We start from the raw sequence: 24,543 nt of genomic DNA, 5'->3' as shown, positions 1-24,543 counted from the left end.
GTAAACTCTTCAGGCTAGAAAAAAGTAGTAGTATCTATGTATACAGCCATCCACAGTAAGAATGCAGGTCATAAGAAGTTCAGTGACAGTGATATACAGTAAATTAAAGATCACATAAGCAGCTTCGTACTTGCTGAAAGCCATTATGATTATTCCAAGTTGAGTAGAGAGTACTTCAGCCCAGATTGATATCTATCAAGCATGCACATTTCATATAAGGTAATTTATCCACTGACTTCTCTTTTGTACAAATTTTACATCTCAATTTTTTTAGAGAGATTTTCCACATGTGTCCTTTCACAGGCCTCATACAGACACTTACGTGATATGTCAAATTTCAGTGTACAAGATGACAAGTAAATGTCAACTACAGCCACAGTTGAACAGATAATTTAATGGGCACTCATGCAGCCGAGTCAATACTCCACATTTGTGAAACTACTGTTATATGTATTTATATCCAACAAGTGTTATTTGCATCAACATTAACATATCCAGTATGTATTACAGCAAGAAGATAAATTGAGTATTCATGTCAGTGATAACAATATTGCTTTTAGGTATATGTGGGATGAAAGTCTTGTTATGCAAGTTAGCTCTGTACTTGCTTTATGTTTGTTTAAAATCTTCAATTTGGGGCTAGTTATGCATAATAAACTAGTTACCTGGTCAGATAACTGTGCTGTCCTAAATGAAAATAGCACAGTTGTGTTTTTAATGATGTTTCTATTAAACCTTTGGATGGTTTGGAGAGTTAATACAGAAGTTTTTTGTTAGTGGGTATGGTTTTTTAAGCTGGGACAGAAATTTTATATAGATTTCTTTATAATGTCAGTTGTGTTTGTATCACATTTTTTTCTACAAAAAGATCTCTCTTTTAACACTGGAGTAACACATACAAAAAATTATGTAAAGGGCAATATCACGCACACACTTGCAAGCTTTATAAAAGGACACACTTTTTTTCTGAAAAATAAACCTAGCTAGGTTAAGTCGCACCACATTTATGCATCAATAACATTTGAGAACCATCAACAATTTTTTAATTCACTCTCTCCTGCACAACGTTTTGAGATTCACACAACTTTTCTGACATATAGTTTTCATGAAACTCCACACATTCCCATTCATTCATAAGAGTTGTGCAACTACTGCTACCAAGACTCTTAATCTTCCACTACGATACAAATGACTCAACAGTACAGTATTAGTATAACAGCATCTGCTGATTTTGATAACTCCTACAGCACAGACTGGAGTATTAACTCTTTTTGACTTCACTATAAGACTCAGAATTTCTATCATATCATATGAAACACATTACACAAAACTGTAGATGGCAATAGTAGTAGATGCTCAGTGATGGCACACAATTTGTTTATAAATATTTGAGGCAAGTAACACAGTTCCACAAGTTAAGTTTTTGCAACAATGCAAAATAGTGTACAATGAACTGAAAGTTCTAACCAGTTTTCATATGTCACTGTTGTTAAATAATTAAGAAGCTGTATATAAAATATCTCCATTATATACAGAATAATGTATATTAAGCCAAAGTAATCTGAAACTGTCATTGCAGAACAGCTAACAATGTGACATATTTTAAGCACTGTACTAATCTGTTACTATCAAGTTATCTTTAAATTTTCATGAATACTTTCCTTTGTACTGAAACAATTAGTGTAAGCACTTAAAGAATACCTACCATTAAATTATATTTAGAAGTCAATTGGTTAAGATAACAAAAACACACAAAACAACATTAAAAGAGAGCACCATTTGGTTCACACACTAATATTAACAGTCCATTTTTCAACAAGAAAGGACATTTCTTTAAAAAAAATACACAAAAAGTAAAAGATCACACCACAAATATGAACAAACTTCTTGTTTTTCAGTAACTGTCTTGTCTTTCGCTTTCTCTCTCAAACCTTTGATTCTTATGAAATGAAACTTTTATTAGCAAGACTCAAGATTTAGCATATAGTTTTGTGCACTGCTGTTTTTTTAATCTGTTTTATGTGGAGTCAAGTGAGGATTCTTCTGTATATATTTCCAAAAACAGCTTATCCAACAAATAAAGAAAGGTAAGCAAGGCCTTTGTTCCACAAAATTTACAGAAAATTGTTGGGTCAGCTAAAGCTATGAAATCATTTCGTGTAATTCCACTGCATACAACTGAGTTCTTTGATTTTAAAGATCCTGCTGTGATTAAACATTTTTGTCAATGCAGGTTTATGTGTGTGTGTGATGATCAAAGTGTCCCATACCCATTAATCTAAAATAGTTATTAAAAATTCTTACCCTGAAACACATGAGTGGAAAAATGACAATGTATTCAAAAGAGGAAAGACTGTGGCTGATGTATAACATGCCGTACTTTGTCTGAAAGACCAGCTATGTTTATCAGTTGAAAAACAGAAAGACTTTTTGGTGATGTTGCCATTTTTTCAACAGCCCAGGGAATTGTACAATAACCTTTGCAATACCTGATCCCAAGAATGGAGTTATGTAATACTCATACACAGTACTGAGAGATTTTTTCCTTGAATTTGATTGTGTTATTCTTTCATAAAAAAATAAATTAAAAAAAATAAAAATATTAAAAGATATAAGAAATGATTTTTGTTGACTACAGTTCTACTAGTTAAAATATTATGGCTGTATTTCTATACTTGTATAATCACAAATAAAACTTGGTGCCTTAGTGTTACTGGTACCTGAAAACTTTCTTATTGGCACTCAGAACTGGTCAGTTCCCTGGTATTCTTAATACATTATTTATTTTCTAATTTGTTTCATTTTTTGCAGTGATTAGGTGGGCAGCATAATTCTGTGGTATCATGCTGCTTCTCAATGTTTTTGTTTATAGATAAGCTATGTACGAATGTGAGGTTGGCACTTAGAACATTTGATATTTCTATTCTTGAGATGTGTTATGGTTGGTTTAAAGTCATTGAAAATGTGTTTTTGTGACTGATGGAAACAAAAGGTATGAACTTAATTTTTGAAGGAAAGACATATATTATTTACAGCAAATGTCATTAAAAAATAAGGAGAAGTTGTACGTCTTTACAATTCTTTGAACTGGTTTCTATGGTATATTAAATTTGTGCTGTAAATAATTCATATTACATGCTTTTGAACCTAGAAAACTTTAACTTGATTTGTCAAGTTTCATCAAAATATGATACCAAATGATATTATGGGATTAAGTTAACAAAGTGTGCCAACTTTTTCATTTTTGTATCATATATATATGGCAACATATGCATTGAAATAATTATTTGTGTACATAGGTGTTTCAGCAGTTCTGTAGTAGGCTTCTCCCAACTGAATTTGTCATCAAGCTCAATCCCAAAGAAAGTAATGCTATGAACCTCTTCTATCTGCATGTCCCTGTATTTTGTGCCTACGTTATGAGCCAAACTCGGAAAGATCAGTTTGGTTTCCATAGGAATGCAGAAACATGTGGAGCAATACTGACCCTATGACATATCTTACAAGTTACATTGAAGAAACGTGAACTGGTGTTTATAGCTTTTAAAGATGTAGAGAAAGGTTTTGACAGTGTTGACTGGAATAGACTTTTTGAAATTAAGAAAGCACTGGGAATAAAACACTGGGTGCAAAATGTTGTGTACAACTTGTACAGAAATGAGACTGCAGTTATAACAATTGAAGGACATGGAAGAAAGCAGTAGCTGAGAAGGGAGTGAGACAGGGTTGCAGCCTCTCCCTTATGTTCTCAGCTTTGTGCATTGAGCAAGCAGTAAAGGAAAAATGGAGAAATTTGGAAAGGAAATTAAAGTTCAGGGAGGAGAAACTAAAACTTTGAAGTTTGTTGTTAAAATTGTAACTCTGTCATCGACAGCAGAGTACTTGGAAGACAAACTGAGTGGTGAGGATAATGTTGTGAAAAGAGTTTATAAGATGAACATCAACAGAAGTAAAACAATACTGTCAAATTAAAACAGTCAAGGATGACTGTATTAGATAAGTAAATGAGACAGTAAAAGTGGTCTGTGAGTTGTGCAGTGAAGTAATTGATGACGACTGAAGTAGAAATGATATCAAATGCAGATTAGTAATAGCAAGAAAAGCAATTCTGAAAAAGAGAAATTTCTGAATACTGAATACAAGTGCAAATGTTAAGAAGTTCCTTTTGAAGGTATATTTACGGAGGTGGCCTTGTAGTGAAATGAAACACAGACAACAAACCCATTAGACAAGAAGAAAATGCAAGCATTTGAAATGTGATGCTACAGAAGAATGTTGAAGATTATATCAGTAGTTCAAATAACAAATGAGGAGGCACTAAATCAAATTGGTGGAAACAAATTTCTTGGAGAACTTGACTAAAAAAAAGGGATTGGTTGATAGGACACATCCTGAGGCATCAATGAATGGTCATTTTGGTAACTGAAGGAAGTGTGAGTGAGTGGGGTGGGTAAATATTGTAGAGAGAACAAGGCTTAATTACAGTAAGCAGCTTCAGACTGATGTAGGTTGCATTAGTTATACAGAGATGAAGTGGCTTGATGGAATAGACTACCACAGGTAGCTACATAAACACAGCATTTCTTCTACTATACAAGATTCACATAAATTCTCCTGCCTACCTTGAGGGACTAGCACTGTTGGAAGAAATGATAACTGTGGAGAACTGGCTTAGCCACAGCCTAGAGGATTCTTTCCAGTGTGAATTTTCACTCTGCAGTGGAGTGTATGCTGATTTGAAACTTCCTGGCAGATCAAAACTATGTGCCAGATTGGGACAAAAACCTGGGATCTTTGTTTGCCACAGTTATGTGCTTTACACTTTACTGAATGAGCTATCCAAGCACATCATGCAACCCGAGTCCCAAGTTTGAGTTCCAGTCTGGCAGACAGTTTTAATCAGCCAGGAAGTTTCGAATCAGTGCACACTCCCTGAAGAGTGAAACTTCATTTTGCATCATATCAGTTGTCAGGCTGAAGGCCATTAATAAATAATATGTAGCTAGCCAGTTCATTTAGATTCTGATTAAGTGTTTTGTTAGCAATGATAATTGTTATCTGTGACACTGTAGAATGAATTTTGTGCTGCGGGTTGAGCCTGAAAGATATTGTATAGACCAGATGAAACTGCTGTCTCTCAAAGTACAACTTATAAATGCAAATGAAAGTTTATTTAGCCTTGCTACTCAAGCTTTTCAATGTTTCCACAATAGGATTTTTAAAGAATGGACATCTGTCATTGAAGCTATGGCAGAGCTGTTTCATTTTCCTCAGCTGATGACTATTGGAAACATCACTAGTGTAATAAGAAACAGTTTATCTGATGGTTTGATACTAGGACAAAATAAAATGGATGGTGGTGATGGTCTACTGTATGTTTTTTCTGAATGGAAGTAGTCAGTGCATTAGAACTTTCATTGTACAATGCTAAGCGAGCTATTGCACACAATATCCTAAGAACCTAAGGAGAGGAAGTACACGTTTTCACATTTTTTCACCGATTCTCTCTACTGTACTGACAGTGATGGGAAATGTGGGTGTTCATTTGCCTATCCTTCTACATATTGAAAAACAACAGAACCACCTTCTGGATGATGCAATGACATTGCCAAATGGGAAGACCATCATAAGATACACTTTCTGTATTTAGGATTGCTGAAGTGAGATATTACTAATTGGGAAAATTGCATCATTGTTCTTTTGAGAACTTTGAATGATAAACATGCATAACTGAAGGAAATTGTAAGGGTAGGGGGATGAGGTTGTGCTATTTATTTCCCAGTTTGGGAGATTTTCATACTGGTCTTGAAAGCCACACTAATTAGAGAAGTAAATATATAAATAATGATTGCAGTCACTGCATAATCCTTGTGTGAATTTAGAAGTCTGTGGAGCAACTGACCACCCAATAACAACAATGAATGCTAACCAGTAGCACTGGTTCCACCTCAAAATGAGCTACCTAGTGAATTTCTACATGCCTTGAGGTTTAATAACCTTTGTTGTTACCATTGCAATAAAGTATATAAGTGACTAAATATGTGTAGATTATATTTGTTTAAGATTTTTGGTGAGTTTTGTCACGTTAAGACTTCAAACCAAGACAGCCAACAATTGAATGGTAGAATATACAATTTGTATTTGTAAAGAGAACTAAGCAGCTTAATACGCATTAGTTTCCTTCATTCAACAATATTATATCTACCATGAAATCTGAATAAAGGTTCATGATCAGACAAAAACTTTGAGTTGTATGAGAAATCTTAATTATTTGAAGTAATTACTGCCAGTCATTATGTGCTACAACTTTTTTTCATCGTCAATTAAGGTCCCCTAATAAGTTTTGACCAATTTCAGTGCACTATAAAATGGCTGTTTATTAAATTTGATGCATAACTGTAACGCAAGTAAATAGTGAGCCATCATAATATGTACCATTGACACAAGAGAAAGTTTAGAATATGTTGAAATGCCATGTATTCAAAAAGTGTTAAGGATTCAAAGTAAACATCAGAAGAAACTTTTCCACTGTATTTAAGTAAACAAGAATCAAAGGGTCTCTCAGGGAGTACCATATGCATTAAATCATATTAATGTGGATGTGATTTGTTTTGTGACTAACATCATGTGTGGTTTATCAGATTGTCCTTTTAGTATTCTTGATGTTAAAAGTAAAAATGTATCTTATAACACTTTTTTCTTTCTATTTTTACATTATATAACTTCAGAATAACTGACAGTTTGCTAATTTTTTTCAGGCATTGGATCCAAAGAGAACATGACCGAGTCAGGAAGAATATATATCCAATATATGATATAGCATTAACATATTGGAGAGAGGAAATGTATTTAACATTGAACACTCAGGTATTTTTTTAAATGGAGGAAGTCCATTGAGGCCAAATTTAGTGGGACAGGAAGTTATAATTAGATTGCATGTGACTTCCATGTACACCAGTGTTTCATGATATATTCATTTTTATAATTATGCAAAATGAGTCATTCTTTCCCTATACCTCTGCAAATCATTCACTGTTATTTTCAATGTATTCCATATCTTACTGGCAGTTTCAGCCATATGTTGCTGAAGACATATTACAATTTGCTACTCAATATCATTTTAGTTAGTATTTTCAGTTCACTCATAACTTTTGTGTGAGGGGACTTCCATATTCTTGCTTCCTACACAGAATATAAATCTACCTTATGTAATTTTTACAGACAGTCAGCAGTTCAGTTGCATCTGCCTCACTATGCAGTGCCAGGCAAGATGGCTCAATAGTTAAGACCCTTTATTCATATTTAGAAGAAATGAGTTTCAACTCCCTACCAGGTCACCATGATTTAAATTTCCAGAAATCAGTGGAACAAATACCATGACAGTTTTTTAAATAATGCCACAACTATATTCCTTCAGCATCCTTGTCCCATGAACGTGTGCTCTGTCTCCATTGACCTCTTCCTTCCTTCCTTCCACTCGGAAACGGTTCAGTTAAAAATAATAGGCTAGCTTTTGGAGAAGAAGAGAAGTTTGTTCTTGTTTTCATTTTATTCAAATATCAGAATAAATCATAGTCAATTTCAAGTGTATGCATAATAGGTAAGGTCTTGTTAATCTAGTCTTGAAAGTGATAGGCACAGAAACTTCTGGGATATCAAACTGAAGTTCTCTCTATTCATAATCTGGAAACTTATACAGAACTAGCAATTGTAATGTTAATCATTAACACTGTGATTTGGAGTGAAAATTTTTTTGTTCATATGTAAGATACCTGTGATAAGTTTAGATCTGCAGTGTTGTGAACCACAAATAATCTGAAGAACTGCATAATTTCTTATCATCTTCTCCATACAGTTCACAAAATAATTTTGAAAATGTTTGCAACTTTATATGCTGCTGAAAATTATACACACAAATTGAAAGTGTTGATTTGAATGATTACTCTTTCGATTGAATTAGGTCCTCTTCCTACTGCCATCACAAGCAAACCACAGGCAAGTTCGTTGCAGTAAAAGTATTTTACTTTATATTCTTTCAGATTTCATCTCTATTCTGTACAGCTTGTCTAACATTAGTGATGACACATTAAGAAATAGATTTCTAAGTATGGCAGTCTCCTGTGATCTACTCACCACAGCTAGAGCATCTTAACTATTTGTATACTTACAGAAACTCTCATAAGATGTGGTGTTGAAATTATTATATTACTATAGTTACAGTAACTGCTGATTGGCAGTGAAGTGCACTGTATACAGTTTTACACACACTGCAATTGGCTGAATAAACCAATCAATTATCACTAAATAGCTGATGTGGAAGCATGAAATGGAAAAGTGATTATCAACATGCTTCATGCATAACATATTGTGTTGAAATAAACAAGCTCCACAGTAGTAGTATATAGTTGTGTTTTTTTCTCAATCTAAACTTCCAGCATAAAGAAACAGTAAAAATTGTTCTTAAGGTTCTGTAAATATTATTTTTTTAAATTTTTCATCTTATACCATATAAAACAGCAGGGTATTTGTAGCATGCCATTGACTTTTCATGGTTTTTCTTACAGAATATTGTGGTAATATTTCTATAAGGACATGTCACTGCTCATCTAATAGAAGTGGCATTAAACAGCACATGGGCATTTGTAAAAAGGGGCAAAGTTGCTCTACTGACCGTATGAAACTGTTGTCTTAAACATTCAGTTGTATTGTGATATACTTACATCTCATGTCCATTTTCATTCTCCTTTGATGTTTTTGCTGATTACAGGTCTCTATGTTTTTTTGTCAATTGTAGTGGCACATCGGTATTGGTACTAGTCTCACATTAGGGGAGAGCAGAGTTCAGATTGCCATCTAACTGTTCAGATTTAAGTTTTCCACAGTGTCACTAAATATATTGAGCTGATTGCTGGGGCTGCTCCTTTGAAAATGCTGAAGTCAATTTTCTGTGGCATGCTTGCCCAATCAGAATTTGTGCTATGTCTATAATGACTTTTTCATCAATAACGATGGATGTCACCCACCAGGGTATTAAATCCAAATCTTTTGTCATGGTAGTATTTCCTCCAAATTTAACTTGTATCAGGCATTATAAATTTATTTTTCTGTTTTATGCAAACATTCATTTACTGCTGTGTAATCACACCTTCTTTGTCTAATTTGGTTCACATGTCATGATTCCTTTTGTTGGCAAAAATCTCTTTATAATATATTTTCTGCTCCAGTCAGCTGGAGGTAAGACAGAGAGGTATTAAAGACATTAACTGTCAGTGGGAACTGACTTATATCAATGGGGCAAATTAAAAATTTGTCCTGGACTGTGAATCAAACTTTCCCTATTGATGTAAATCAGTGCCAACTGGTAGCTTATGTCTTTAATTCCTGTGTGTCCTGACTCATAGTAGCTGTGAGATCAAAATGGTGTCTGTTGTTTCAGACGTGCCTGAAAGAACAGAAACAACATATGTATAATTGGAGGTAAACTTTCTGTATTACTTGCACACAGTGAGTGTGATCATATCACTTTCTCAATGCTTTTCTTGTGGAAAGTAAGTTGTTGAACAGCTAAGAAAGGAAACCCCGTAGTCAGGCCCTGAAGATCACATGATACTGGCCAATTTTGTTACCTCTTGCATCACAGATCTCGTGTGTAGTTAGGGACTGAAACTTGGTATTTTTCATGATTCTTTCAGGTAGTGAGTGCTGTTTTGAAGCTGATTGAAAGGGAACGCAAAGGAGAAACAATAAACACAAGATTAATAAGTGAAGTTATCAACTGTTACATTGAAATGGGTAAGTGCAAATTACTTCAAAAAATTTGGTAGTAAGCTACCAAATCACTGGTATCTTATCAGTGGCAGTAATTCTGGTAGTAGCGTTTTGTACATTTAGTGGAGATTTATTATGGGTAATGAGCGTAACACAGGTACAAAATTTGTGTACATCAGCTAATTTTTGGTGGCAGTCAACATACATTTTCTTGTATCATATTTCTGGAAGGGTACTCTTGCACGTTTTGTTTGCCTGATTTTACAAATCTGTGATGAATGTCACTTGTGTGGCAAATATGTAATTCCTGCTGCTTGAATTAGCCAGGTCTCAGTATTTATTGGTCTGTAAATTCATCAAACGTATGCATACAGACTTCAAAAAAAGTTTTGTACTGCCTGAATTTTTAAAATGCATATTGCTAACACCAAAAGTAACAAAGAAGCATGAAGTGCACACCTTGTTCTACTATGAAAAAACATTGTTACTGTAGTGTTGTCACCTTGTGCACAAAAACATTTTCAGATCCTTCTTGTCATGGTGTCCCCAAGGACATTGACACAGTGCTATTCCAGGTTTGGTATATCATTGATCATTGATAGTAATCCTATGGGAGTAGTCCATAACTCATACATTACGACACAAATTGTATTTTGTAGTAATTTCAATGTACACTTTGCTAAAGAGAGTACCAAAAGGAGAGAATTTATGAATATAGTATGGTCTATTTGTAGCAAAGGAGCTCACAACCCATGCAAGGCAGCATGGGGCCTGATCAATAAACACATGAAAAACTCACCTCTCCATTAAGCTTATGTAGTCCAGATGACTTCAACAATTATTTTATTGACATTGTGAAAAACACTATAAGCGTAATCCCTGACTTGAAAATAGACCCTGCAGCTGCTGTAAGAAATAAAAAAGGTGCACCATGATAAACTGAAGGAAATTACAAAAAATGAAGTAATAAATATTGTAAAATCTTAGAAACCTTCTGATGGACTATATATGGGATGTCAAATAATAGCCTCAAGGAAATTGTACGTGATGATGCTTAACAATTAACTATGGTAATTAATTAGTGTTTCTATGCCGGTGTATATCCCGACATGCTGAAAATTGGATCGACAGTACCAGTTTGTAAGGAGGGTGACCCAGGCATCGTAGTGCTTCAAACCAATCTCAATAATTCCAGTCTCGTGCTGAATTCATTGAAACTGCAGTGAAAGACTAAATCTCAAATTACTTTCAAATTAATGAACTCTTCTCAGATGCACAGCATGGTTTCAGGAAAGGCAATTATACAACAGCAGCAGCAGCACTCAATCTCATCTCTGAGATAAAGCGCAGTTTTGAAGAAAAATAATCTTTAACAGTCATACTGTGTAATCTGAATAAGGTGTTTGACTCCATTCCTCATAAGGTCCTTCTAAATAAGCTCTGTCAGTATGGAGTTGGAGGGACTGTTCTGGCAACTCGCAAACCTTATCTGGAAAACAGAAGGCAGATCATATCAGTCCATTGAGCACTATCATGTGAATGTAAGTTGGAATACAGCATGATGTAGGGATCACTAATGGGCCCCCTTCTGTTCCTAGTTTTTGAGAATGACTTAAGCAAAAAAAATGGTTCAAATGGCTCTGAGCACTATGGGACTTAACATCTCAGGTCATCAGTCCCCTAGAACTTAGAACTACTTAAACCTAACTAACCTAAGGACATCACACACATCCATGCCCGAGGCAGAATTCGAACCTGCTACCGTAGCGGTCGCGCGGTTCCAGACTGAAGCGCCTAGAACCGCTCGGCCACCAGCGGCCGGCTGACTTAAGCACTCACGGACAGTTTTTGCACTTTGTGGATGACACAACTTTATACTCAAAAGCCATCAATGCCAGTGAGGCTCAAGAAGAAGCAGATGCTTTGTTTTACGTTACAAAAGAGTGATTTGTTATAAACAAAGCAAAAATCAATGAAGAAAAATCACAAGCATTGAAATGTAGCCTCATTAAACAAAGTATACTTAAACTGTGTAGGGTCTGTGAAACTTCTGGGGTTCATAGTGGACAGCAAACTCACTTGACAACACTACACTGCAAATGTGTGTGAAAAAGTGTCATGAGTTATGTACCACCTGAGAAAACTGAAACACATAACAACTGATCAGCATTTGCTAATGGTATATTACTCATTGTTTCACAGTCATATTGGCTATAGCCTGTTACTGTAGAGTCACTCTACAGGCAGCAAGGAAGTATTATTACTCCAAGAAGAAGCAATAAGGATCATAACATTAAGTAGAAGATAGGAGCACTGCAGGCCATTATTCAGAAAATTGGAAATAATATCTGTTTATAGTCATTATGTATCTTTGTGCCTCCTTCACATTAAGAAAAATCTAGATTTCTTCAGCAGGAGACATGATATACAATTCCACAATTCCCACAACAAAGAGAGCATAAACAAACCAACCTCTTAGCTGTCCAAAACAAGAGAGAGTTCTCTGAACATTGTGCTGAGAACATTCATTTCACTACCCATAGAAGTGCAGACCCTGGCACTGGAGATGTTCAAAAACAAAACTTCAAGAGCCTTAAAACTCCACCCAGTAGCTTTTCTTATTGTGAAGAAAGTGAACAGAGTTACTGAATTTCCTCAAAACTAGTGAATCTGTCACAGAACTCAAGTGTAAATTGTAGATTAAATGTATACATAGTAAAATGATTAATAACAATTTAAGGACAAGATAGACTGCTACTGACACATTAAGATGCAGAAAGGTACAATGAAAAGACACTTACACATTAGCCTTTGGCCAAAGACATTATCAGAAAAGAAACACACACACACACATACACACACACACACACACACACACACACATACACACACACAGATCTACATATATTTGTTCACACAAGCAAACACATCTAAAGCACACACAACAGCCATCTCCGGCAGCTCAGTGGTTCAAGCTTTTGTGTAAATAGTGTGTGTGTGTGTGTGTGTGTGTGTGTGTGTGTGTGTGTGTGTGTTTCCTTTTCTGATGAAGGCTTTGGCTGTAAGCTAATGTGTAAGTGTCTTTTCATTTTACCTGTACAGTAAGTAGCAATCTACTTTTTCCAACCTGGAGTTTCCAGTGTTTGATTTAGCGAAATGCTTAATCTGTTAAATTTTTTTCTATTGTTACATATTATTTGTAAATATTAATTTTATAATTTTTGATGTTGTCTATCTAGCCATAGCTGGGTAATGACACAACCGTGGTAATAAAAGGTAATAATAAAGTAATAACAGACTTGTTTTTGCCGCAAGGCTCCCTCAACTGAGCTGAGACAGGACAGAACAAAATTTGTACTGAATTTGTGCATACTGACAAAATGTGTTTGGAAGATATATGTTGCGCATGATCACAGAGTCATCTCAAAGTATTAATTCACAGTTAACTTGTCAATAGAGAATTCTGTACTTGTATTGCTCAGTGCACAATTGTGTGGGTGACTGTGGACAGTCTCACAATCGGGTAATGTCATTCCAAAATATTGTGACTCTGCCTCCCTGCTGGACATGCACAGCATGCTAGGTTTCTTCTGCATACTTCACTGACATGTGAATAGGAGCTACTTACAGGAGCTCTGTAAACCATCTGCATCATATTTTTGAATGACCACCAGCAGTGCTTGGCAGAGACCAAGTAGCCAGGTCGTGATCGCTGTGTGGATTTAATTTTGGATCATCCAGTATAGTTTTAGGTTTTTCATCCTATTGCCCTCAGGAAGTCTTAACGTAACTTTGTTGTTGTCCCGTGTGAGTTTGTATGAGCCATTCTGAGCAGACAGTTCATGTGATTGCCCAGGCAACTGCTACAACGTAGATTTTTCACTTCACTGTTAGTACCACAAACATAGGCAGTAGATAAGTGTTGTGATAAATGCCCACATGGTGAGCAACACTGCAGACTGTCAACACTTGGTGACACAGAATGACAATGTAGGTAAGATTAAATGGTGTAGAGTTGTGTTAGGAGAATATTACACATTGAGTAGTTCCTGCAATCCTAACTACACCAATTAAAATTACTGCAAGAACACACTTCCTGGAAATTTACTTTCAGGTGCTACAGATAGCAAGTGCTATCAGAAAACTATTTTAATTTATCACTGTGGTGTCTAACAGCTCCTTGAGAAGTTCAAACAGTGGTGGTGGTGTTACATTATCTGTATACAAGATATGATTATAAGTCTAAACTGTTGTTTCCAAAATGTCAAAGTGTGTTAACCTCTTGACTGGGCTGTTCCTTGTGCCATTATCTGTGCCCACCTGTATAATTATTCCCATGCCCCATGGAAGTTTCTTGCAGTGCAGCATAATATGACATGCTTTGGTGCACTTTTTTCAAATCAAGTGATTGTTACAGTTTGTTACAAGTTGTTAACAGTTCATAGCTTTTTGCAGCAGAAATGTATACTATGAAAATAAGCATGTTACAGTTGATTTAATTTGACAGTGTCATGGAGGTTTTTATTGGAGGAGTGACACAATACTTTTCAGAAAACAGAGGGTTCAAGAATTTCTATCTTTGAGTAATACATTTCAAAATCAGGTTTCTGAACTATACCTTGTAGGAATAACACTGTGAACAAGAAACAGGAATCTCAATTGTTGGTTAACACCCATCTGTGAACATGCAATCATTGTTTCATTGTACCCACATATGAAATTACAAACTGCTAAGTACATTTGTTAGCCCCATTAATTACACAGGCCAGCAAAATTTTTTTTTAAAAAACTTTTATTACTTTAATAGCTGATCTTTATACATTTTTATAAGCTGAATCCAAATCTAGCCTTAGTTTTTAGTTTTTTTTTTATCACCCATGGTTTTTGAGCAATATACTTTTTATTATAGAGTATAAAAATCCTATGCTATACTATAAATGGTGAAATTAATGAAATGCTTTGTTACAACGTAAGCATGGTTTGTATTTACAGTAAGCTACTTAAAACAATGATATGTGTAAATAGAGGTTTCACTTGTCAGCTGGAATTGGTTTGTATTTTCTTTCTTTTTTTTCTTTGAAACTTCTTGTGTAACTTTTTCTGTGATGATTTGATTTAATTTGATTTATTTCATGTTCCATAGGTCCAACTGTGTTGGATACACAAGGACATCGAACGAGTCAGTTTTTTTACAAATACAATCTGATAATCTTATAGCATATATAGAAATTTGAGTACATAATTAAATAAAAATTTATACAGTAAATTTTTGGGCAGCAATACAGAAAAAGAAAATACATATTTTCTTAGAAGCATTAAAACACTACAGAAAACAGATACAGATCACAGGTTAAATAACATTCTTAGTGGCATTATGTCAACTTGTATTATATAATATCAAAATATTACAATTTATTTAGTTAAAAATTCATCTAGACTGTAAAAACCTTTTTCTAGCAAAAAAAATTTTTAGTGCTTTCTTAAACTTACTCTTGTTAGGAATCTCTGTCTTTATTTCGGGAGGAAGAGCATTGAAGAGTTTTGCTCCAGTGTAGTGGACACCCTTTTGTGCCAAGCTCAAATTTTTGAGTTCATTGTGTATCTCATTCTTCCTCCATGTGTTATGCTCACTGTTTGGTTGAAATATCTCTATATTTTTACAAACAAAACACATGGGAGAAAAAATATATTGGAATGTAGTTGTGTATATTTTAAGATTACGAAAACTATTTCTACATGAGTCTCTTGGGCGCAATCCACATATAATTCTTAAAGCTCGCTTCTGTGCAATGAACACTTTCCTTGCTAATGGCTGGTTGCCCCAAAAAATAATTCCGTACTCAATGAGAGAATGAAAATAGCCATAGTATGCCACTTTTGCAGTGTTAGGTTCAACACATGTAGTGACAACCCGTAAAGCATAGGTAGCAGAGCTAAGCCTCTTACAGAGATCAATAATATGTGAAGACCAGTTCATTTTCTTGTTGATGTGCTCTCCAAGAAATTTTGTTGTTTCCATTCTAACTATTGATTGATTACCACATGTCACACTTATCTCTCTCTCTTTTTCTGTTTTTGTACAGAATTGAATAAAGCTAGTCTTACTGGAATTTAATGAGAGACCATTAACCTTGAACCAATTAACCACATATGAGAGTATGTGATTAATGAGTTCCTCAAGATTGTTGTCTGTTCTACTGCTCATAAAAAGTGTGGTATCATCAGCAAATAATGTAAATTTACACGGCAGGCTTGTACATGATGGTAGATCATTTATAAAAATCAGTAATAATAGTGGCCCAAGAATTGAGCCCTGAGGCACTCCCCATGTAATGGAACTCCATTCAGAATCTGAGGAAGTGTCACATACTCCACCTGAGCTATTGAAGACAACTTTTTGTTTTCTGTCTTGGAGGTACGACTTTAGCCAATTGCCTGCAACACCACTTATTCCTACTAATTTTGCATTTTGCAAGAGAATCTGGTGATGAACACAGTCAAACACTTTGGATAAATCACAGAAGACGCCAAGTGCTAGCATTTTTTCATGAAGGGCTTCTAGGACTTCATTTGCAAGTGCGTAGACTGCGTCTTCTGTTGAACGGCCCTTTTGAAAGCCAAATTGGCTCTTGCTGAGAACTCCATTCTTCATGAGATGATCAGTAATTCTTACATGTATTAGCTTTTCTAGAATTTTGGAGAAAGCTGTCAGCAAAGAGTTAGGTCAATAGTTAGTTCAGCTTTATTGCCCTTTTTGTACAGGGGCTTCACAATGGCATACTTAAGTCTACTGGGAACAACACCTTTCTGAAGGGAAACATTGAAAATATGACAGAGAATGTCCCTTATCCACACACAAGAATATTTCAATAAATTACTAAATATATTATCAACCCCTGCAGAGTTTGTACTTTTTAGAGACATGATGATTTTTTGAATTTCTTCTACAATGACAGGATTAAGGTGCATTTCTGAAATTGTGTTTGAATATACTGCTTGACAAAGAGTTACAGCTTCATCAACATTGGGCTTGCAACCAATCTGTTGAGTTACTGATAGGAAGTGTTTATTAAAAATCTCAGCCACCGTTTTGGGGTACCTTCATATCTGATATTATTTACATCTTCTTTACTTGTTGTATCTATTCCTGTTTCTTTTTTTACAATGCTCCAAATTGTTTTTATTTTATTATTAGAATTGTATATTTTCTTCTAATAATAAAGGGCTTTTGATTTCCGTATTAGTTTCTTCAAAATTTTACAGTATATTCTATAGTGTTCCCATTTTTCTACATCTTTACAGAATCTTATTGCAGCATAAGTTTCCCTTTTGGTTTTAAATGACTGTTTTATACCTTTTGTAATCCAAGGCTTACTTACAGAATTGGAAGCACTGTTTCTGACCCATTTCTTGGGAAACATTTCTTCAAAAAGAGCACAGAATTCATTTATAAAACAGATAAATTTAGTATCAACATCATCATGGCTATATACTAAAGACCAATCCATTTGCTGCAACCTGTAGTTGAAAGTTCCTTTTACCTCTTCATTCATTACTCTTATGAATTTCCATTGAGGAAATTCTTTTTTGAACAGATTAACGTCATAAATAGTGAGAATTTGTCCATCATGATCTGAAAGCCCACTTATAACCTGGCTGACAATATAATTCTGATGTCTAGTTACATCTAAAAAATGTTGTCTATCATAGTTTGGCACTCGGATGTAATTCTTGTTGGGAAGTCTTATTACTGATGTCAGATTATGTAAGGTCATCACAATCTCAAAGTCTATTTTATTCTTATTTCATAAAGTTTATATTGAAATCACCTAAAACTACAATATCCTTCGCTTTTGAAAGTAATCCTGACGGAAGGAGTTCCACTGAATGCAGAAAAGTTTTTATGTCACCTGAAGGAGCCCTGTAGACAGCCAACACTATTATTGGGTAGAATTTAGTTATTATTTCTGTGGCACATGCTTCAAATTGTGTTCCACACAATATTTCTTAATATCTATAGCTTTGTATGCTACACTATCCTTAACATAAATTGCTACTCCATCTTTATCTTTACTTTCCCTACAGTAGTATGTTACTAAACTATAACTTACTCTAGATGGCAAGGCACATTTATCAGTAACTTGGTGCTCAGTTAAGCACAAAATCTGGGCATTATTTATACTGTCCTTTTCACTAATGTTAATAAGGAGTTGATCTGTTTTGTTTAAGAGGCCCCTTATATTTTGATGAAAGAAAGAGATACCTTCCTCTTGCTTTTTCATTCTATTAGTGCTGTTACCTGACTGAGAATCCATTGGAGTCTGTCTTGAAACAGGAGAGAGGAGACACCTGACACTACCTACTGTTGTCCCTTCTTTTTCTTCAGGCCCACACATAAAAAATCGTTGAGATGAGAAGGAGGCTCAGCATTTCTTCTGTCCAACAGCCTTCTATTTATTGTTGTCGATGGTGATGCTGTTTCTGACACTTCAAATGTTGGTTCTGCCACTACTGCTGTGTTTCCTTGTGAACTTGGAGTCTTCTCGTTTTTGTTATTTTCGTCTAAAATAATATTTGGCTGATGAAGAACAGTAGTTCTTTTGTCGTTGAAATCGATGTCCACTGTTCTTTCTGTTAAAATTTCGTCTTTTTTTACATGTTTTGCTGGTGCTGATGATGTTTCTAATGAATTTTTTTGAAGTGTTTTCGTTATGGAGTCAGGCGATGGTGATGCAATTATCGTTTTGGTTTTGAATTTATTTTGGTGGTTTTTTATTACCTTGGTTATCAGGCTTGTCAGATATTCTTTCCCCAAGCCATTCAGGTGAAGTCCATGTTGTGTGTGGAATCTACGTCCAATACTGCTTATATCAATGCATTTCACGTTTTTAAAATGTCTTCAGATATTTGCAAACTGACTGTTGGCACTTTTTGTTTCCCTGTTAACACATGACCATATTACAAGATCATATAGCGATGCGGAATATTGACAAGTATTACGTTAGTGTGAGTGAGGTTCCTCAGACACTGTTTAAGATCGCGCGTTGCACTCGCTGTTTCATTTTTGTAGACGTCATTTGCGCCTCCCACAAGTACAACGAAGTCTTTATCATGCAGATATTTTTGCCGCTGCAGATACGGTCATGTTTTTAATTTCGCTAAGAGGGGCTCCCAGTTCCATTATACCACACGAAAATGTTTTAGTTGTTTCTTTTAGTTTACTCGCAAGTCCACGACCATGGCTGTCTGAAAACACAGTTTCCTGTTATTGGAGTTCACAATTTGCGAATCGTTTTGTATTGTTTTACTAAACACTTCGGCACAATTTTTGGTCGGCACATTTATATTGACCTCCTTCACAGTTGTTTGCGTCAGTAAATTTTCTTCTCTTACCTTATTCCCCACAGTGCCTTTTTGCTTTTCCCATTGTTCATGCGAACTGTAAGTTGCATTTTCACTATCGGCGATCTAAAGTACTTGAAATGTGTTTTCATGCACAAAGCTTGTGTAACTTTCACAGGTTTTCCGAATTTGCACTTTGGTCTTTCTGTTTTTGCACTTAACATTTGACCACTTATCCGTAACGGACGAACTATCTCGTGCAAGTTTTAGTGTGTTCAGTTCACTATTTTCTTGTTGTATTTTCGAAATGTCCGTTTTCAAACTGCCGATTATGAACTGTAAGCTCGTTATGCGTTCATTCAGTTTCTTGATTTCGTCTTTACAATTTTCACATGATTTCTTTTTTACGGCAAAATTTATGTTTTTCTGGAATGACACTTGCTTAACTTTTACTGTAGCTGCCATCTTGCTGAACTTCTCGGTAAAGTGACCAACAGTAGCCCCCCATCATGTTGGTGTTCCAGTGGTGTTGGTAGCATTTTTCCATCACTTTAATGTCCTGGTGAAAATGCTCTCCGTACTCCTCACTAACATCTTCCATATTGTCTGGGAAGTAATCAAGGTGACTGTTCAAAAAGTGAACTTTAAGGCTCATTAAACACCCTAAAGTTTTAAACTTCTTTAACATTGAAACATATTCTGAGTCTTTTTCATGTCCTAATAACTTTGTAACAACTTGCTTGAATGATACCCATGCTTCTTTCTCATTTAAGGTAATTTTGGATTCAAAGTTAACAGCAAACATCAATTTTCTAATGTCAGTTCCAACAAAGAAGCTTTCTTTTAGTTTAGCTTCTGAAAGGTGTGGAAACTTTTGGCAGAGATACTTAAAACATGGTCCATCTTTAGGCAAAGCCTTTGCAAACTGTTTCATTAGGCATAAATTTTTTATGTAGAGGTGGTAGGAGTATGTTTTTTGGATCTACAAGGTTTTTGTGTTGAATGTTTTTCTCACCAGGTTATAAAGACTCCCTCACAGGCCAGTTCTTTCTGCACCAGTGTTGATCCCTAGCCCTACTGTCCCATTCACACAAGAAACATGGAAATTTGGTAAAGCCACCTTGCTGACCAAGGAGCATGCATGTTACTTTTAGATCACCACATTTCATCCAACCATGAGCAGAATAGTCTATTTTATTTAGCACTATTTATAGGTTTTCATAGCTTTCTTTCATATGTACAGAATGTCCAACAGGTGTAGATGCATACATGTTACCATAATAGCCTTGAAACGAGTTTTGGATGAATCAATGTGTTCAATACCAAACTCATTCATCAGACTGGGAATGTCTGAGCAGTACACTAAGTCACCTTCTTGTTGAAAAAACTTGAAAAATTGCTGCTCTCTCTTTCTATACATGTATATGGTGGTTCCAACTGCCAATAAGTTCTTTTCTTTTAATCTAGAGCCAAGCAGTTCAGCTTTTTCAGATCCCTAACCAAATCGATAAGCTTCATCTAAGTAAACAATTTGGGCTCTAAACTTTCTGTATTACAATGGAATTCATCATCATCTGGTTCATCTAAATGAGATTGTGCATCATAAAATACTTCTGTTGGAATAGAATTTAAATCATCTGGTCGTTCAGTAACCGGCAAATCTACACCATGCCCCACTGGTTGGATGGCGAACGGAAGGTTAAGGTAGCTTATTACCTTCTTGTTTTTCAAATTATGACCAGTAATATCAACACTGCAAAAGTAGCAATCATCCGAATGATTTCTTGGCTCCCTCCATATCATAGGAACAGCAAATCAAGAGCCTTTTTCTTCCTTTTTGGTCCATTTTCTCATATCTTCAACACACACATAATATACCTTATGCAGCGCCCAAGATTTGTCTTGATCACCAAGTTTAGATCCAAAGTATGATAGATAAACCTTTTTCACAAAGTCTGTAATATTTTCTTTGGTGTTTTTTAATCACAAATCCACCACAAATATAACAAAAACTGTCAACAGAGTTTTTACAACCACAATTAGACATTGTACTGAGCACATGTACAGGAAACAGGAAAGTGAGCTTAGGTTGACAGTAAACAAAACACCATCTGTTAACACAAAAATGGAATCGACCTTTTTTGGCCAGCAAATGTTTTTCAGCAGTGCTAACAACATCATCTACATTCATTACACCTCCTTTTTAAATTATTTTAACTGTATAAAAGCTATTAAATTCTTTAAAAAATCGTCTAATTTAATAAATGTAAACTGTAAAATGTGAAGAAATGGTGGGTGATACAGTTTTTTAAGTATCATATTTGGATTTCCCACCCTAAAAAACGTAAGAATAAGGTATTTTCAGCATAAAAGTTTTTCCATCGTTGGCCTGTGTTATTATTGTTGACAACCTGTCATCAAAAACAAATGTGAAAATACCCAGTGGACCCTTACGGCTGGTATAAAAGTCTAAGTACATTGTGTAGAGCCTCCTGAATGTTTCCCACTGCAGGCCCAAGTGCCATTCATCAAGCACCCAGCACAGCACCACAAGGCAGACCAACCTCAGTTCATTGAGAAGGGTCGAGGGGTTCAATCAAGATTGTTTTCTTACAGTGAATATAATTTTTTGGTTTAATCAAACAATGGAAAGTCCAGGTTGGAATACCAACAATATTATGAACAGTATAGATTGCTACTCGCCATAAAGATGACATGTTGAGTTGCAGATGGACACAACAAAAAGACTGTTATGCACTGAGCTTTCAGCAAAACCCTTCTTATGAAAAGAAAAGAAAATATACTCTCATTCACTCAAGCAGACACACCTCTGAAGAAGATTTTTGCCGAAAGCTCAATGTGTGTCAGTGTTTTCGTTGTGTCTGTCTGCAACTCAACATGTCATCTTTATGGTGAGTAACAATATATTCGGTTCATAATAATGTTAACTTTTTGATGTGTTATGAATGAGAGTGGAGTAGCACAGTAAGTTTAGTTTAGGCCAACCACAGTTCTAATAAACTGAATACTGATCTAGTTAGAATTGTGCTTATATTTTGGAACCACATTGACAAGAGAAAAGTATGCACTTGCAAAAAGGAAGAAGGTGCCACAGTGCCACAGTGAGGTGGAGATGGGGAGTGGTGTGCAAGTTTGAAGTTCCTTGCATGTTATTTTAAAAAAGATATTTTGTTTTTTCAGACAAATTTGTGGTATGTGGAATCAGGGATTTACTAATACTGTTAATAATTTATTGGTTATTAGATTAAAATATTTATCAGAGAAGAGCATAAAAAATTAACTACTTCTCTCATCTTCTCATATGAAATGTGGAATTACTATCACTTGGCAAGATGCAGTAAATTTGAACTTGATGTTAATAGGCCAAGTAATTGGTTGAAATGGGTATATGACATCAGCATGTAAGAAATAGCAATGTGTTTGTTCTCTTAACATATTGCTTATTATATAAACTTGTTTTGTGAAATTTTATGAGAGATTTCTTTTTATAAAACTCATTATTCCATAATAAATTTCTGAGATAATGTGCGTGCTATTGTACAACATTATCCTGAAGTAATCAAAAAAATGTAATTATTTTAATTGTAAGTTTGTATTCTGATTTCAGGTTTTAATCCAGAGTATCCAGCTATTATTAGAAGGAACTTGTGCGTCTACATGTGTTCATTTGAAACTTTATTTCTGTTTGAGACAGAAAGGTTCTATACTCAAGAAAGTGTACAATTCATTCAGAACCATCCATTAACTGAATATATGAAGAAGGTAAATACACATTTGGTTGTACAGCAGTATGACTTCCTGTAAATACAACAATATATTCAATTTCTATAACCAGTTTAGAAAATTTATGTTATTAACAAGGTGAAAACATATGCCAGTTGAACATGGAAGGGTGTTTATGATATTCAGTTGCATTGTGCGTGTGTTGAATTCAGCAAAAGAGAGCGGTTAATAAATATGTCTTCAACACAAAGATTGTTTTGAATACCATAGTTGTTTTACTAGGCTTGATCCTATGTTAGACAGTTTGCCCTTGCCTTACTTAGCCAGTTGCAGGAAGAGCTAAAGTTTGTTGTAGATTCCAAACTATTATGCAGCTTGGTAATTTTCAAATTAAAAAGTCATTGCCAGAGGTGAAACAGACATTAAGTGACAGAAAAACCTTTGGGCACACTGTATTTGTAATGTAGCATCGTTTGAAATAAATTGGTCAGTACTAGGAGTAAAAGAAACAATAGAGTTCCCAGAATGAGATTTTCACTCTGCAGCGGAGTGTGCGCTGATATGAAACTTCCTGGCAGATTAAAACTGTGTGCCCGACCGAGACTCGAACTCGGGACCTTTGCCTTTCGCGGGCAAGTGCTCTACCATCTGAGCTACCGAAGCACGACTCACACCCAGTCATCATAGCTTTACTTCTGCCAGTATCTCGTCTCCTACCTTCCAAACTTTACAGAAGCTCTCCTGCGAAGCTTGCAGAACTAGCACTCCTGAAAGAAAGGATACTGCAGAGATATGGCGTAGCCACAGCCTGGGGGACGTTTCCAGAATGAGATTTTCACTCTGCAGTGGAGTGTGCGCTGATATGAAACTTCCTGGCAGATTAAAACTGTGTGCCCGACCGAGACTCGAACTCGGGACCTTTGCCTTTTGCGGGCAAGTGCTCTACCATCTGAGCTACTGAAGCACGACTCATGCCCGGTCCTCACAGCTTTACTTCTGCCAGTATCTCGTCTAATACCTTCCAAACTTTACAGAAGCTCTCCTGCAAACCTTGCAGAACTAGCACTCCTGAAAGAAAGGATACTGCGGAGACATGGCTTAGCCACAGCCTGGGGGATGTTTATGTGGGGAGGCAACTGATCTAGCTCTGTGTGAGAGAACAGTGCCAATCTTGCAAGATTTAACTATACTAGTCTGCTGCCTAGCATAATGAATCTCTTTGTATCACTCCCATGGCTGAGACTTTGTGTGCCATAGTGCATCGGCTATGCACACAATCTGTTTACTACTACTCCATATGGCAGAATTGAAGCCAACCACTGCACTGTCACACAAATTCTGATGCTCCACTAATTTCAAAGACTGGTGCAAACTAGGATGAAGATACTTATGAATCTTTTGTTGTATACAAGGATCTGACATATTTTGAGTAATGGCATCCCTGATCATGACATCAATGTAATAACATGCATATTCACACTTAAATTTACAAAGGCATGTAAGACCTTGTAAGTCTGCTACCCACTGCTTGTTAGTCTGATTAAGTCACCTCTGGAAATGAAAGAATTTTTAACGTGCAGCTGCCACATTAATCTGTTCATCAAAGTGTTTGTCTTGTGCAGAAATTTATTCTTCATAAGAAACACTTTCAGGGCAACTGGTGGGGAAAAGTTTACAGACAAGCATGTA

General features: G+C 35.5%; 1 protein-coding gene across 1 annotated transcript in view; it reads left to right on the top strand.

Annotated features, from left to right (window-relative positions):
* LOC126183446 (cullin-1-like) overlaps positions 1-24,543 on the top strand; it is a 230,191-nt gene that overhangs the window by 75,724 nt on the left and 129,924 nt on the right. Inside the window, exons 5-7 of the mRNA XM_049925437.1 lie at positions 6,759-6,867; positions 9,693-9,792; positions 22,739-22,893. Coding sequence (XP_049781394.1) covers positions 6,759-6,867; positions 9,693-9,792; positions 22,739-22,893 — 364 coding nt within the window. The remainder of the gene's footprint in view (positions 1-6,758; positions 6,868-9,692; positions 9,793-22,738; positions 22,894-24,543) is intronic.

Source organism: Schistocerca cancellata, chromosome 4 (assembly GCF_023864275.1).
Source record: "Schistocerca cancellata isolate TAMUIC-IGC-003103 chromosome 4, iqSchCanc2.1, whole genome shotgun sequence".
NCBI classification, from domain to species: Eukaryota; Metazoa; Arthropoda; class Insecta; order Orthoptera; family Acrididae; genus Schistocerca; species Schistocerca cancellata.
This window is presented reverse-complemented; position numbering and strand designations above follow the sequence as displayed.